At 35.3% G+C, this 17950-nt stretch overlaps 1 protein-coding gene across 4 annotated transcripts in view; it reads left to right on the top strand.

Moving 5' to 3' along the window:
- GLMN (glomulin, FKBP associated protein) overlaps nucleotides 1-17950 on the top strand; it is a 38936-nt gene that overhangs the window by 13018 nt on the left and 7968 nt on the right. For 3 of the 4 annotated variants that reach the window (XM_058538511.1, XM_058538513.1, XM_058538510.1), the window contains exons 8-16: nucleotides 4938-5125; nucleotides 7207-7260; nucleotides 8669-8699; nucleotides 8805-8894; nucleotides 9830-9871; nucleotides 9980-10053; nucleotides 11308-11392; nucleotides 11914-12023; nucleotides 12692-12755. In XM_058538511.1, coding sequence (XP_058394494.1) covers nucleotides 4938-5125; nucleotides 7207-7260; nucleotides 8669-8699; nucleotides 8805-8894; nucleotides 9830-9871; nucleotides 9980-10053; nucleotides 11308-11392; nucleotides 11914-12023; nucleotides 12692-12755 — 738 coding nt within the window. The remainder of the gene's footprint in view (nucleotides 1-4937; nucleotides 5126-7206; nucleotides 7261-8668; nucleotides 8700-8804; nucleotides 8895-9829; nucleotides 9872-9979; nucleotides 10054-11307; nucleotides 11393-11913; nucleotides 12024-12691; nucleotides 12756-17950) is intronic. The other variant, XM_058538512.1, reaches the window with a different exon arrangement.

Below are 17950 nucleotides of genomic sequence, written 5' to 3'. Positions count from 1 at the left end.
AGGAGGGGTAGAGGTGGTATAGTCACATGAAATGAGTTTCAAAGCTGAGGGATTGTAGAGAGGAGGGAGGAGAATGGTCTAGAAGTAGCAAGGAGACCAGATATTTCATTTACAGGCTCAGTAGTAGAATGGATACGGGTAAAAAAATAGCAACCCTTAGAGAAGGTTGCAGAGAAAACAGTTATTTTCAGAGGATAACCAGATTTCACTTAGAGCAAAAGATGTAAGAGACCATTTAGAGAAGAATGGATTTTGCTGATTACCATGAGTTCCCAAGGCCATGATTGAAAGGTATGTCAATTTGAGGAGGGGTAGGGAAAGGGGTTAGAAAAGGAGATGCCAGAACTTTAGGGGAACTAGATTCTGATGATGAGAGATGATTTGGTGACTGATATAAATAGGGATACATAGTTTTCCCAGGAGCACATAAGAGTCTGGGGCCTCTTCATTGTTGCTAATTCTAGAGTACAGTATAATCCCCTGGATATAGTATAAACACCATCAGATATGATATATGTATCCTATTTTGAGAAGATGGGTATGAAAGTTAGAAACTGTTAAAGAATTTTAAGCCTGGGAGTGAGATATAATCAAACTGTGTTTTGGATTCGTCACTTTAATGGAGGATGAATTTAACCGAGGTAAGATTGGAAGTAGGGAGACCGGTTAGATGTCTTTTGGGAGTTAAGTGAGAATGATGAGAACCTGAGTATGGAAATGGTGGTGGAGATGAAGAGGAGAGGGCTGACTTGAGAACTTTATAGTAAGTAAAACTGGCAAAATTTGGTCATGGGTTGGATTTAGAAAAATAGTAAAAAGGTTGAGTCATGGATGATGTTTTTTGCTTGGGTGACTAGGCAGATGAAGGTGCCAATAATTGAGATGGAAAATACAGAGCAAGGAGCAGGGGGTTTTGTGCTTAAAAAAATTTTTTTTATTATGGAAATTTTAAAACATTCGGAAAAGTAGAACAATATAACGTACCCTCATGTACCCATCCCTCAGCTTTAACAATTACTGACGTTTTGCCAGTCTTGTCTTATCTATCGTCCCTCTTTTTTTGCTGTAGTATTTTATAGCAAGTCCTAGATAAATCATTTTATCCATAAGTCTTTAAGTATGCTTCTCTAATTGGTAAGGACTTTTTAAAAAACATAACTACAATGCCATTATGACACCTAACAAGATTACAAAAATTTCTTAATATATTTCTAATACCCAGAGAAAGCAAGTTTTAAAGGAGCAAATTTTGAATAAGGGTGGATGAGATCCCTAGAGGTAGATCAATGTGAGAAGAGAAAAGGGCTCAGGACTGAACCCTATAGGATACTAGCACTTAAAATGAGCACACCAAAAGAGACCAAGAAAAAAGAGTCAAAGACGTGGTAGAAATACTGGGGTAGTAGAATTTCAGGAAGAAAGAAGTGATTGGTACTGTTGAATACAGCAGAGAGTGCCTGTAAAGTCACAGTTGAAAAGAACCCATTGGATTCAGGAAGTAAGATGGCATTGATAATCTTAGCAAGAACAGTTTGAGTTGAGTGTTGGAGACAAAAATCAGTGGAGTCGATAAAGGAGTACATGAAAAATGAGAAAAAGGATAAGCTATTCTTTAAAAGAGTTGGGATGAGTAAGGAAGAAGAGAGGTAATAGCTAAAAGACATGGGTTTACGGTAGGAAGGTAATGGGGGAGATGGGGAGGCTTGAGCGTATTTATATGCTGAAGGGGTGGGAACCATTAGAGGGGAAAGGAGAAGTGTTATGGGATAACTGAAATAATGTGGCTCGAGGAGAGCAGACAGCTGGGCATAAGATTGAGGACATCTGGAGAGGAGAAGGTAAGAATAGGTTTGCATGTAGAGAAATTTGTGTAGGAAGGGAATATTATAATTGAGGGAAATTAGATCCATTGGCCTTGGATTTCTAGGTGAAGGAGATCTCTTAAGAATGAGGAGGTAGAAATGGGGATTGATTAAGGGGCTTCAGGAACCTGGTAAAAGTTTAGAATACTGAGGAGAAAGGAAAGAGAGATGGTGGAAGACCATGAAAGCATTAGTCAGTAGTGCTGAGCACTACAGCACAACTATAGTGATAACAGTCTGTATTTTGTGTGATTTTTCTCCAGCAGTACTCAGCTGCCTAGGTGTAGAAGTAGAGAAGGTGGATTATAGCTATTTTTTCAAGGCTGGCATTTTATTGGGTAGATATAGAGTACAGATAGTTCAAATGGCCAATAGCGTGTTGGTTGGATAGGGAAAGAAGGGGAATTGCAGAGGACAGATGGGTGGGTTAAAATGAAGGGGTCACAGGACTGGAGAAGTCAGAGATAGAAAAGCAGATTGGTAGGTGAGGTAGGATAAGAAGTTGCGGTCAGAAAATGAATGTTGGAGTTTAGTTATCTAATATGGAATAACTCCAAATGTTGACAGAGATCCAGGATGGGATTAGTTGCTGAAATAGATCAGAAATTAAGGCACTAGAATTAGAAACCAAGAACCTTGAGGATGGCCTGTTAGAGGAATTAGTTGTCTACATGAACATTGAACTTTCCCAGGATCATAGCAGGAGTTGGATAGAGAAAAAGATTATGAGCAGGTACCAAAGTCTTCACTGAATGTGGGGAAATAACCAGGAAGTCAGCATATGACAGAGATAAGGACAGATAAAGGGCAGTATGGTATCTGACTCAAAGGAAAATGTGCTTTTGCTTGAGAGTGCAGGAAGAACCAAGGCCTATCCCCATACTACCCTTCCCCACTGCTGCCTTCCTGGCTGTGCAGTGTAAGAGGTGTGAGAGTATGAGCAGCTCCCACCAGAAATCAGTCAGGTTCAATTACAGCAGTGAGAAAGAGCAAGCATCTATGAAGAGGTTGAGGATGTAGGGGAAAGGTTCTAGGATCTCAGTGGAAGGAGCATTACAAGTAGAAAGAGCCAGCAGTGAGGAAGTACAAAGCAGTCAAGAAGTAGAAGTGAAATCAGGGTAGGGGATGGAGTGGGGAGGTTCCTTCTGTTTTATGCTGGAGAAGCATAGGTAAGTGTGGCATGCTTGAGATTGATGGCCTCAGCCATCCCTCTTTTGGCACAAGTTATTTTGGTTTAGAAATGCTTGAATGTCGCAAGGGCTGCAGGATAGGAACGTTCCTGAAAGGGCAGAGGCTACCACGAGAAATTGTAGAGTGGCAGGTATGTCACAGGTCTGAGCAAGATGGTGTGTGGATAGATAGTGAAGGCCCTAATTTGGACACAGGTGGACCCCAGATACCCAGAGCAGCATTATAGAATCTGGTTACATGTGATGATTCTTTAAACGGCTAACGTTACTGTGGGAAAAAAACACATGTAGCATTGGCTGAATGAAGAAATGCAGCTTCATGATTAAGAGGACATTTGGAATCTGAGTACAGTAAACTTTTCATCTTATAGCTGTAACAAGTATGTGTGGCTTTGAAAATCAGTACAGCAGTATATGTTTAGCATCTGGTAGCTGAATAGCAGTCTTGTGACTGAGAATGATTTTCCCTGGTTCCTTTTTGTGTTCTGAAATGACTAATGGAGCCATCTGGGATCAGCACATTTTAACTCCCTAAAGGCTGGAAAAGTCTTATTTGGCTTTAGAATTCCCCACAATGTCAGGCCCAGTGCCTGGCACTCAAGCATTTGTTGAAGAAATGAGTGAATATGTGGAAGGTCAGTATTCATTCTGATTTAGCTGTTTTTGTCATTCTTTTTGACTTCTCTGTAGTAGATTGTTGTGACCTTAACTTTCTTATATTTTTTTTGTGGAGCTTCTCAATATTTGACATAGGTATTATGTCATTTTCTAGATAAGGAAACAGGCTTTAGAGAGGTTAGATAACTCATCCACTGTCTGACAGCTCGTAAGTGGTAGAGCCAAAACGCAGATCAGTTCCAGTGGATTCTGAAGGTCAGGTGCTTTCTATTTGACTAGAGTCAAATAGGATAAGAGGCATAGGAGCAACCTTGTATTTCCTGAGTCTTTCTCTCTCCTTCTCTCCTTAAAAAAAAAAAAGATAAAACTGTAGTCCTTTCCACTCACGTGGGGATGCTTCTCTTTCTCTTTTGACACAAGAGCCCATATGACCTGAGATACCAGCAGTTTCCTCAGCCTCTGATGCCCCTGACCAGTGTTTCTTCTGCCCACTTGGTATCTAGGCAGACAGTGGTCAATGGAGCATTTTCCTAGAGTATTCTTCATCTGAGTAGTTAGTTTACTACTACTACTTTTATGTTGCACATTTTTAGATTGATCTCAGATATCTGGAGCATTTTTTTTAAATGTGATAAAATATACATAACATAAAATTTACCATTTTTAAGTGTACAGTTCAGTAGCATTAAGTACATTCACATTGTTGTGCAACCATCACCCCGTCCATCTCCACACCTTTTTCATCTTCCCACTCAGTTCCTTCAGGTGGTTGGCAAAATTTATCTCCTTGGAGCTATAGGATTGAGGTTCCCATTGTCTTGCTGGCTGTCAGCTAGGGACCACTTTCAGCTCCTACGGGCTGTAGTTCCTTGCCACCTAGTCCTCTCCATAGGCCCTCTCCTAACATGGCAGCTTAGTTCTTCAAAGCCAGCAGGGTTGAGTTTCTGACTCTCAAGGAGGGCCTGGACCATCCTTAAAAACCTTCTACCTGATTAAGTCGGGCCCACCCAGGATAGACTCCTTTCTCAATAACTCAAAATCCACTGATTTGGGACCCTAATTACATCTGCAGAAATCCCCTCACTTCTGTCTTATAACATAATCTAATTATGGGAGCAACATCTTGCCTTATTCTGTTGGTGAGAAGCAAGTCTCACAGGTCTCACCCACACTCAACGGGGGGGGGATTATATAGGATGTGAATATGGGGTGGGGGAAGGCACATTAGAATCGGTCTGCTATAGCTTTCTTTTTTGTTGTTTCACAGGGTTTTTTATCAGCAATTGGACATCCTTTCCCCAAAGTGATTTTTAATCATGGAAGGAAAAAGAGGACTTGGGATTATCTTGAATTCGAGGAAGAAGAAGACAAACAATTAGCAGACTCTATGGCTTCTCTGGCATATCTAGTATTTGTACAGGGCATCAGTATTGATCAGCTTCCAATGGTCTTAAGGTAGGAGTTAGTATTTGGTTTATTCATGTATTCTAAAAGGAATATCATCAAACTCATTTATCTAAGGTCCAATGTGTTTATTAATGTAGTAATACATTTTAAATGAAGTATAAACAGAAGCTATTTTTATTCTAAATAATACTGCCTATAATCTGTTAAAGCCAGTACTAGTCAAGTAGTGAAAGGGTGGAGTGTTGAAACACACATAAGGGCATGATGAGGATCAGAGTCAGAAAGTGTTAAACTGGGCTTGGTTTTGAAGCTGTTGGGACCACTCTGGACTATAAGGGAGGGAACTGGCCAGTTAACCATGGGGTAGTCTAAATTAGCATCATCTTTTCACTAGATTACTGATATAATCCTGAGTGGATAGTTATATATCCACTTTCAATCCCTTTTAATCCAAGTCATTCTCAACACACTAGAAAGTGAAGCTTTAAGAGTAGCAGTCCCTTAATGAAAACTCTTCTGTGGGTTCTTATTGCTCTAAGAATAAAGCCTAGGGGCCAGCCCAGTGGCGTAGTGGTTAAGTTCACGGGCTCTGCTTTGGTGTCCCAGGGTTCGCAGGTTCAAATCCTGGGCACGGACCTATGCACTGCTCATCAAGCCATGCTGTGGCGGTGTCCCACATACAAAATAGAGGAAGATGGGCACAGATGTTAGCTCAGGGATAATCTTCCTTAGCAAAAGAGGAAGATTGGCAACAGATGTTAGCTCAGGGCCAATCTTCCTCACCAAAAAACAAAAACAAAAACAATAAAGTCTAAATGCCTTCACATGAGGCAAGCTTATGAATAATCTGGTCCCTTGATTCACCTCCTACCACCTTTCCTCTTGTTTACTGTGCTCCAGTAACAGACCTTTTGGTTTCTTGTTTAAATGTGTCTTGAAGTTTCCTACTATAGGGCCTTTGTATTTTCTTAGAACCATCTTTATCCTTAAATGTCACTTTCTGAGGAAAGCCTTCTCTCACCACCCAATTTAGGTTGAATCTTCCTGTTATAATGACCTTGACCTTGTCTTTCTTTTCCCATAATGTTTATCAAAATTATTTTTTAAATAAATGTATAATTTTATAATATAACACCTTTTATACTTTAAGGTCCATGATAATAAGGATTGTGTATTTGTCTTGCAGGCCTTGGTTATATTTCTTTGTGTCCATTTGTAGATTTATGTATGACTGTACCTGGGGATATATTTGTATGTAAATACTGTAATAATGGCTACCACTTGCATGTTCACAATGTATTAAACACTATGCTAACAGCTTTATATGCATTATCAAATCTATATAATAACCCTATGAAACAGAGCAATCTCTCATTTTACAGATGAAAATAACAAGCTTAGACAAGATACCACCCAAGATCATACAACTAGTTAGTGGGATAGGTGGAATTTAAACATAGTTCTGTCTGACCCCAGAGGCTATACTCTAAATCACACTGCCACCAAAATGACTTAGGTATGTATATTAGTTTGCTAGGGCTGCCATAACAAAGTACCACAAACTGCATAGCTTAAAATAACAGAAATTTATTGTCTCATAGTTCTGGAGGCTAGAAGTCCAAGGTCAAGTTATGGGCAGGATTGGCTCCTTCTAAGGGCTATGAGAGAGATCTGTTCCATGCCTCTCCTCTAGCTTTTGGTGGTTTGCTGGCAATCCTCAACGTTCCTTGGCTTGTAAATGCATCAATCTGATCTCCGCCTTCGTGTTCATATGGCGTTCTCCCTGTGTGCATGTCTCTGTCCACATTTCCCTTTTTCACAAGGATACCAGTCATATTGGATTAGGACTCACACTAATGACCTCACTTTAACTTGATTACCTTTGTAAAGACCCTGTCTCCAGGGTAAGAGGTTGCTGCTCTGCTCCTGCCCACCCCTACCTCAATTGAACAAAGAAGACCCTATCTCCAAATAAGGTCATATGCTGGCGCACTGGAGGTTACGACTCCCAACATATCTTTTTCGAGGGGGACACAATTCAACCCATAACAGTATTTATGTATGTAAAGTTTCTAAAAATGCATGTGTATATGTGTATATATATATATTTTTTTTTTTTTCTATTTTAGCCCATCGTACCTTTTACAATTTAATATGGGGCATATTGAAGTCTTTTTGCAAAGGTAAGATCATTTAGATGGCATCTCAGAATTAAATAGTAGTGTTAAAATAGTCCTTGTCAAGGTCATAGGAGACTACTGTCTCTTTGCCGGGCCCTAATTAATTAATTGATTATTATATAAAACAGTGAAGCAAATATTCACAGAGAGACAGAAATGAGTCAGAGGTTTTACAGCAAAATCTCTTTTATTTTAAACCCAAGATAATATTAAAATATTGTCTTATAAGAGAATTTCCACTCATCTGCTTCTGAGGTTTCTTCCCTTATTTCAAAAGTTGGTAAATTGAAACACCTCTATCCCCCTGCAACCTCCTCCATCTAAGGAGGGGTTATCAGTAAAAGAAAGTCATCCATGTTTTTGCCTTGTGGACACAATCTGAACTGTATCAAAAGGAAAGAGGTGTCTTGATCCCACCTTTTATAACTTAGATATTTGACAGTGATATCATTCAACAACTTTTCTCATTTGAGGCAATAAGAAGCAAAACTTTCTCTTTTAAAAAAATTACAAAGTAATAGGTATGCATAATTTTTCCAGACAGATACATAAGAATTTTGCAAAACTATATGCTTTCTTTTCCTATAACATGTTAAAATTATCTCTTGAGATCAGTCAGGGCCTTTAGTACTATCCTTTAGGAACATTAGTGACAGTTTATCAATCCCATCTCTTCCCAGGTGAAGGAAGATTTGTAACATGGCAAATGTCCAAAGCTTCGGCCTAAAAGGCAGGAATTTCCAAGGGTCTCCTGGCACAAGTAGTTACTAACTCTGTAAATTTCCTGTACTATGTATGTCTTGATGATTTTACATTCTTTTTACTTAGTTTCTGTTATATTCATACAATGAGAGTATATATTGGTTTGAATCTTAAGTTCTGTATTCTTAAGATTTCCAAACTAGTCATTGAGCCAAAAACATAACAATTTTAACTCCTTGTATGGTTAGAATAAGAACCTGAGATAATATTTTTTGCCACAGATCTTAAATATTTAGTTAACAATGACTGTAAACTTTAAAAAAATATATTATCACAAATGGAAAGCATTTAATTCTTTTTTTTTTGTATAAAAAATTTAAAAGATTTTATAATCAACTGGAATACATAGTATTGTATCAGGTATAAGTGATTTCTTAGCACTTGCTGTTGAAGATCTATTGATTTGCTACCAAGGAATGAGCCCTGAGTGGGCTAATTTTGGTCATATTTGCATGTCAGTAACCAAATCAAAAGACAGATCAAAGATGGGTTAAGAATTTTGACTGAGTTCTTCAGCAGAATTTTTCCTTAATGATGTGTATTTTTCAAGTCTTTAAATTTCAGTTTTTGCTTTATTTTTCCTAAAATGAAGAATAATTCTAAAGCAATTTAGAAAATCATATTGATAAATTTTAATGTTCTCTTCCAGAACAGAAGAGTCTGTTTTCTCCAAAGGATTGGTAAGATTTGTTTTTACCCAATATAATTTAAATACATAGTCATGTCAACAAATATAGCTGTTGACTTGACCATATATGTATCTCTGCGTATATTTTAATCTGTAGGATCTGTTGGAGAATGGATTATTGAGAATAGAAGATAACAGTCTACTTCACCAGTACTTAGAAATCAAGAGTTTTCTTACTGTACCTCAGGTAAGTAAAATATGTATTCTAATCTTGAAAACAGCTCCTTTCCTACTCTGAACTTAAGTAAAGGTCTTTTCAGACTCCTCTCCTATTCTCTTCTCCATATCCTTTGAAAACTCTAGGGCCATGCTGTCCAATAGAACTTGCTGTGATTGTGGAAGTGTTCTCTTATCTGTGCAGTACAGGATGAAAGCCACTAGCCACACTGAACACTTGAAATGTGGCTAGTGTGACTAAGGAACTGAATTTTAAATTTTATTTAAATTAATTTAAACCTAAATAACTGTATGTGGCTAGTGGCTACCATGGTTGACAGCATAGCATCTAATGGAAAAACATAACTTTCTTCTTTAACGATTTGTTTCTGTAGGGACCTTGGAAAATGGAGCTCCTTTACTTTTATCATAACGCAAGTCCTCAGGACTCCATCAAGGCATGCACTGACTCATTACTAGAAAGACATTTGGTTTTTCCCTCCTATGATTTATTTTGCCTAGTACTGTTTGTTAGTTATCATGGCCAAGTAGGTCCTTAGATGTCCATGTAGAAACTTGTTTTTCCACTATTTAAATAGAAAAACATGGCTTTTGTTAGGGTATTAAACCTGATTATTTTTAATGAATGGATTATATTTCTGCATGTTTGGTTTCATTTTTTTGCCACTCTAGACATAATTAAAAATTACCATTCACTTCTAAATTTTACCATTCACTTCTAAATTTACACTCTGTAACACACTACTCAATATCACTTATGTAATGGATTGTACTTTGCTTCTGGAGACATAGTGGAATGAAAAGCTCAGAGAAAAATTTACTTCATTTTTAAATCTCCTACCCTCACTTCTCTGAATTTTTAGTATCCACCATTGATAATATAGCTGTTTGTTTGCAGTCAGTATAATCTATTAACATCTGAATTAAAATTTTTTTTATTTCCAGGGCTTAGTCAAAATAATGACACTTTGCCCCATTGAGACATTGGTATGTAAATGTTTTGGGACTAAATGATAATGAGTTACAGTGAGAAATTTTAATAAATAATTTAATCTTTATTCAGTTTATGTAACAATATTATTTGTTCCATTTTAGAGGAAAAAGAGTTTAGCTATGCTTCAGCTGTATATTAACAAGTTGGATTCACAAGGAAAATATACATTATTTAGGTATGTATCAAGAATGGTTAATTGCAAAGTGTGTGGCTGATTAAAAACCAAATTAATACCATTTATTGTTCCAGATTATAGTATTTCAGTGTGTTCTACATGTAATTCAACTCTACTTGGAAGCCATATTATAATAAATTCTCTTATCTGTGATGGGTAGAGAAAGGTTAATCAAATATTATGGATACGTATATGTACATATATATATTACATGAATAATAGTATATATTTCAATTCAATTAATTGAAATACTCTAAAATTAAAATAGACTTAAAAGATTAAACTGAGTTTGATAAACCTCCTGCTAGATTATTTACTTGTCAGTAATCTCCATTCACAGTTGAAATTAATGGCTCTGGAGTTATAACTTTGACAGGCTATTCACTTTAAGTTAATAGTATAGCTTGTTAATAGTGCTCTTTGAGAGAGAAAAGATTCTAGCAACTCGAAGAGTTGAAGATCAGCAAACTTTCTGTAAAGGGCCAAATAGTAAATATAGGCTTTATGGGCCACATAGTCTCTTTTGCAACTGCTCAACTTGTCTTTGTAGTGGGGGTGGGTGTATCCAATAAAACAAAACAGGCAACAGGCTGAATTTGGCCTGCAGACCTTAGTTTGTTGACACCTAGGTAATAACAATGAGTTAAAAACAGATTTGGGCATTGTTAAAGTGCTAAGAAGTCTTCTTTGGGATTGGCCAGTATTAGCACTCTGGAGCCTACTTTTCTTCTTTTCTACTGATAGAGTCAGAGCAGGTTTATGAATTCTCAGTTTGATGCTTAAGTCTTATACCAGCTTTACTGTTCTGATCTACCTGTATCTCTACCAAGAAGTCCCCCTTTTTCCTTAAGCTAGTCATATTGAGTTTCTTTTCTTTTCAATTAAGTTAGTCTAACCAGACTAGTCTATTTACATGGAGTAATTTTGGGAGTTTTTAGGCTACTATAATAGTGCCCATACTTGCCATGTTAAATCATTGCAATTGTATGCATAAAAAGATTCAAATTTGGTTTAATAGAAATTTCTTTTTGGAAAGATCCAGATAAAATAGCATTTGCCAGCTACTGAGAGCAATAACCATAATAGGTAATTGGTTTTTCACCTTTGTAATTGGTTGATCACCTTACTAATTGTCTTCACTGGTTTTTATATTAAGAAAACACATGGCCCATTTGAATTTGTAAAACTTTCATCATCATTTAATTATAATGCAGTCCAGGATAATTTCAAATGTATTGTAATTTTGCTTTCAAGGTGCTTATTGAATACAAGTAATCACTCAGGTGTGGAGGCCTTTATTATTCAAAATATCAAAAATCAAATTGACATATCATTAAAGGTAAGAGCATAGCTAAGGTGTCAATTATCTATTTTGTAGGATATATTTATTCATTTGTGGAATACATTAATGTGGATTTTTGCCATGTGGACTTGTCTATCTCTAGTATTAGGGTCCTTTTTCCCCCATTTCTACTATTTCTTTTTTAAAAACCTGAATTTGAAGTTTTGTTAACTGTAGATTTACGTTGTATTAATTTTTTGAGCAATAATATGACTTCTTTTTGTTTTGCTATGTACTTCTAAAATATTAATGGAAACTGAAGTCTAATTTGTTTGTGAATACTCAGTAATTCCATATAGAAAACGGAGACAGAGAAAGAGTGCACCAGTGTTCTCAAACTGGCAGGGTTTGTTCCAGGTGTCTGGAAATAGTGAATGAAAGAATGGAAATTAAAATTTAAAAGTGTATTTAAAATGTGTTGTAATAGTTTATTTTTGTAGTATCAGGGTACTACAGAAACACATGAATTTATCAAGCTATTATTTAAAGCCTTTTCCAATTTTTCTTTTGCTTTTTAGAGAACGCATAACAACAAATGGTTTATAGGACCACAGCTGATTTCCCTTCTAGATTTGGTACTCTTTCTCCCAGAGGGTGCTGAAACAGACCTACTGCAAAACTCAGATAGGTGAGGTGACCATTACTAAGGTTCACATAGTAAATTCAGAATAAAATGTGAAACCCTTGCTTAGGGAACCTAAACTAATAAAACATGTTTTCCTGTGAATTTATGATCTGTGGTTAATTCATAAAATTACATAAAGATTTTCATATTTAAGTAATTAGATACTGTGTAAAAACAAAATAAGAAACTCTTCTTTCTAGAAGTATGACCCACAGTATGATTTTGTACCTTTACTCTACAGCATTGGTGACTAAAAACTAAGAATTTCATATATGTAACTTATAAAAGGCTTATGTGTTTGAACTTTATTGTTTTGTTTTCTAGGACATCATTTTTTTTCACATAGAACATGTAATTTTACTTTCAGTATACTAAAATGGTTGTTTAGAAATGGTTCTAAGCATTTATTAAAGGAATCTGAAAAGTCAGGAAGCAAGAGATGATATTCTCAAATATTAAAGATAACAAAGCTCCCTTGGGGGAAAAAATAGTAATTTTCACAATTGTATTTTGTGAACTTGGAGACCAAGAGTGATTAAATTCTACTCCAAAATTTAAAGGGAATAGTTTCTAATGGCAAACATAATTGTAAGGTTTTAACTTACTTTTTATTCATTGAAATTGCAGTTGATTATATAAAACTGTAGTAACAAATTATATATCTTTAACAGGATAATGGCTTCATTAAATTTATTGAGGTATTTGGTTATCAAAGATAATGAAAATGACAACCAAGTAAGTGAATTTTTTGAAAAAGAAACTGTGAGTATATTCAAAATGCATAAGGAGTGTTTCAGGTTTTCTTATCAATACCTACTTAAGCCAATATTTAATATCTTACCCAGCTACAAAGGCTGGGAGAAGTGCCAACAATTATTCTGAAACCTGAAGTTAATTCCTAGGAGTCCTTACCACCTTACGTCCAGCTTCCCTGTCCCTTTCCTTTTCCTGTTGTACCTCTGTCTCTTGCTGTAAGCATTGCTTAGCCCTGTTAGGTAGATAAGTTGCAGTTCCTAAGTTAACTAACTTTTTGGAGTTCAACATGTATTTGGGTGTCTTTTTAATCACCTCCTCCTATAGTTCATGATTTAAATCTGGGCTATATAAAATAAAATCATCTGATAATTTGATATCCCCTCATCAGATGTGACAAATTGAAGCATATTCAGCACTGAAATCTGCATCTGTTAACAGTACCTTTTGGGTAATGTGTAGGAAGCTGGATTTTTTTTTTATAGTGCATCATTACAGGTATTCAATAAATAGAAAACTATTTGAGGAAGATGTGTCATACAGTAAAATTATATTTGCTTTTTATCTTCTCCCTTTCTACTTACTCTATTCTAGTAGTTGCTTTCCCTATGTCTGTCATCTTTATTAACTGTAACTACCTGAATCACGTGTTGTTAATCTGGTTTTCTTTTTCCAGAAAGTAATAAAAGAAATGAAAGTAATTGCTTTTTATATACGGATGCCAAAGAGCTGTTTTTTTAAAATTTAAAGCATAATTTGGAATGAAAGGTTTATGGGAAAAGTAGCAGTTTCCTTCTCTCTGAAGCAGTTTCCTTCCCTCCTTGACCTCCTATTCATCCCTTTTCAGCCAGAAATAGTTATTTGCTATCATTGACTAGTGCTTACTCTGTACCAGGGTGGTTTATTTTTTTCTAACATTTTATTGTGAAATTTTTCAAACACATAGCCAAGTTGAAAGAATTTTATGGTGATCACTGATTTACCCATCACTAAGATTCTACCATTAACATTTTACTCTACTTTTATCATATGTCCATCTCTCCACCCTCTATCCATCCATCAATGTCTTATTTTTTGATGCATTTCAAGGTAAACTGCAAACATCAGCCATACTTTCCCCTAAATATTTCAGCATGTATTTCATTTAAGTAGAGTTAACTATTTGTCTAGTTTTCCTTTGAGTTAAAATTTATAAAGTGAAATGCACAAATTTTAAGTATACATTCACTGAGTTTTTAACAAATGCATAGGTCTGTGATCCAAGTCCTTATCAAATATAGAACATTATTGTCATCCCAAGAAGTTCCTTGTTTCCCTTCCAGTTAATTCTGACCTTATCACTCCACACCCATCCCCCTCCCTCTGCCAGTGGCAACCACTATTCTGGCCAGGCGCTGTATATATGATTTATTCTTCACAATGCTTTAAGTACTCTTTATTTTTTACTTTTCATAGATAATGTAGGCACAGGAAGGATCTTTAACTTGCACAAGGGCACACACCTAGTAAATGGTAGCTAAAGCTATGACCCCAGGTAGTGGCGAAAACCTTTGAATCACAAACTAAATCCTGACTCCTAAAGGAGCTTGTGATAAAAATAGAAGAGATAATAAGTAAAATTCAGCAGCAGTGGAGGCCCTGAGGTGTCCTTAGGATAAGACATAAATTTTTACTATTTCTGTAATCAGGAAAGGCCATACCTAGAGATGATCTGATTTGCCTGACAGGAAGAAAAAGAATGTTCTTGATTAAGAGTGATAGATTTGTTAGATATGGAGTGCTTTGTGCTACAGGGGCAGCAGACGGGCCTTTGCCTAGAGAGAGAAGACCGAGTAGTTTAGCATTGTGCGATGTCTGCTATGATATCCACAGACAATGCCTCACTTTTATTTCGCTTGAACATTATGTGGTGAAGAAAAGGATATAACCAGCTTATAAGATTGGTTTCTTATTTAATGGTTTTTTAAAAACTTTCTTAGGGATCAAATATATTCCAAAGTATTGCCATGCAAGTTACCATAAGAATTATCATACCAAGGAAATTAGCAAAAAACCCATTTCAAGATGGCAACCTGACATCCCTGAGGCAGCTTAAGAGCCTCTTCATCATGGAAGCATTTCTCCCAAGTGCAATCACAATAGGTTATGTGTATAAATGAGAGGCAAATCTGTCTGCTGTGGTTAATAAAATGACAGCTTCTGAGTTTTTAGAAATTTTGATTAAAGGAGAAACAAAATGATGCTCTAGTGATGCTGAAATGTGGGTAGTTTTATTCAAAAGGACTCCTACTGGTACCTATTTTTGACCAGTTAAGTGTGCTGAGAGGGTAACTAGTTAGATGAAAAGCTGAAAAACAATCGGAAAGTTGTATAGGAAAATTAAGAACAGAATCATTCCAATACAAAACCAAGTGATTCATTATTGAATAATAATCCATTTATTTTCCTGCTATTTTGGGTTACTGTCAGCTGACTTATTCTTTTCGTTAAGTCATTCCCTTCCTCACCCTACTATTGATGCCTCTTTGTCTCTCTGCATAAGTTATAGGCACCTTCTCCCACACTTAAGTTTCACATAACTTTTCTTGAACCTTGAACCTCCATCTCTACTGGTAAAACCAACTTAGTTTTTATACCTAGTGCTATCTATTATTTGTTAGGTATCTTTAAATAAGTGTTAGTTGTTTTGAATTACAATAATTTATCTAATACACAGATCATAATAAATTTATCCTTCACCTTCTGTCCTGTCTACTCATATCCTTTCCCATTCACCTGCTTACCCATTCTTTTTCCTAAATAATTTGTGATTGTAATATGCAGAATGAAAGCAAGGTCATGGGAAACAATGTCAGATTGTAAAGGCCACATAAAGTATCAGGAATTTAAAAAATCAAATTATGTAATGTATGCATATGTGCTTTTCATTTAGGAAAGAACTATAAATATCTGGCATATATACATGTACATATAATTCTGTATAATCCATATTTTGGGTTCTCATTTAAGTTGTTTCTTTCTCTAACATTAAAACATATCCCTGGGCCGGCCTTGTGGCTTAGCGGTTAAGTGCGTGCTCTCTGATGCTGGCGGCCCGGGTTCGGATCCCGGGCGCACACCGACGCACCGCTTCTCCGGCCACGCTGAGGCCGTATCCCACATACGGCAACTAGAGGGCTGTGCAACTATGACATACAACTATCTACTGGGGCTTTGGGGGGAAAATAAATAAAAAAAAAAACAACAAAAAAACAAAAAAAACATATCCCTTGTGTGTTATTTGCAGAGCCAAAAGACTTCAGGTGATATACGTTCCTTAATATTATAAGCAATAAATTTCCATAATAATACTTCATAAATAAGAAGTCATATACGAATTAGAAGAAAGGGGAAAACTGGGTCTTATTCATTTCCTTATCATGTTTGACTATAGCCTTTGCAAGGTCCCTGTCTGTTCTGGCAGTAAATTTCCTTGTGATGTAGAACAGCCTAGTCTTCCTTTTGTGAGATAGGCTGCAGTGAATTTTGAAATGTATAATTAAGCTTTAGAACTGAAAAGATTTCAGAACTACTCCATCAGTGAGTCTGCTTGGGTATAAAATTAAAAGCAAGCGTATGTGAACATTTCAAATTTTTATCCTTATAACTATTTTTTAAAATCTTAAGTTCCTTTTTCTAGACATTGAAGATGAAAGAAATCCAAAGATGATTTTCTTTGTAGTAGTGTTTTTTTTAGAGATCTAGTAGCTTTAATGTAAGAAAGAATATATTCTTACTTTCACAGCTTCTTCACTCCTACATGCTTCTAAAAATATTACTGTTCATCATATGAAAGATTTGTGGAATTATGCTGAACAGAATGTGCAACAAATTTTCTTTAGTCTAATTTTGGCACATGTTTTTATTACCTTATTATAAATGTTATGATTATGGGCTATGTATTAAAATAAATTATTGCGATTAAAAATAACTAAGGTCTTAATAAAGACCTCCTATTTTTGCACTGTCCAATATGGTAGACAGCAGCCACATGTGACTATTTAAATTTTAAATTAATTTTAAAAAATTTTAAATTAGAAATTCAGTTTCCCATTGGCATTGGACACGGCCATTCTAGATCATTGTTTCTCAACATATGATCCTAATCAAAATCACCTGGGTATTTATATATATATAAATGCAAATTCCTGGGTTCAGCCCCACATCTACTAACTCAAAGCCTCTGAGTAAAGCACAGAAATCTATATTTTTAACTAGCACAGTGAAGTTTGAGAAACTCTATATATTATAAATTATGAATAAATCTATTTTGAGATATTTATATATGATAAAAGATATTAACTATTTAGAACTGAATGATAATAAAATGCTATATATTAAAACTTATGGGATGCAGCTAAAGTGATACTTAGCAGAAAAATTTCCAGCTTTAAATGCTTATATTAGAAAATACAAAATTATTAATGAATTTCCAGCAAGATTGATTTTAAAAATGCATAAAGACACAATATGTTAATTAAAAAGGAAGTATAAGTATAAATACAGCACAGATTGCAAAATAGTAAGAAAATTACATGAAAACATACCAATAAATTTGAAAGCTTCAATGACATGGAATTTCTTAGAAAATATATCTTAATAAAACTACCACAGTCTACTCAGAGAAATCACAAGGCCAGATAATTTTAAGAAACAGATAACTCAAATTTTATATAAAATGTTCCACAGACTAGAAAAAGAATAGTTGTGACTAATGTTATGAGTCTATTTATTTAGTAAGATATGACCTTAATACCAAAACAGACAAGGATAGTATGCTGAAGAAAAGTTATAGGCTAATCTCACTTATGAATATAGATACTAATATTACCAAGCCAAATCTAGCAAAAAATATTTTTTTAAGTCATAGGATTAAGTTGGGTTCATTCCAGTAATGCAAAGTTAATGTAATGCATAGATTAAAATAGAGGAAATACTTGATCGTCTCAATAGCTACAGAAAAAAAGCACTTGATACATTCAACACCATAATCATGATAAAAATTCTTAGTTGACTATAAAATATAATTTATTATTTACACTTGCAACAAAAATGAGATACTTAGGAAAACGTACAAATACGTGTAAAACTTTATGGAGAACATTATAACACTGTAGAAATATAAAAAAGACATAAGT

Source organism: Diceros bicornis, chromosome 4, assembly GCF_020826845.1.
Source record: "Diceros bicornis minor isolate mBicDic1 chromosome 4, mDicBic1.mat.cur, whole genome shotgun sequence".
NCBI lineage: Eukaryota > Metazoa > Chordata > Mammalia > Perissodactyla > Rhinocerotidae > Diceros > Diceros bicornis.
The sequence above is the reverse complement of the archived record's forward strand: the minus strand, read 5'-3'. Positions and strand labels throughout refer to the sequence as shown.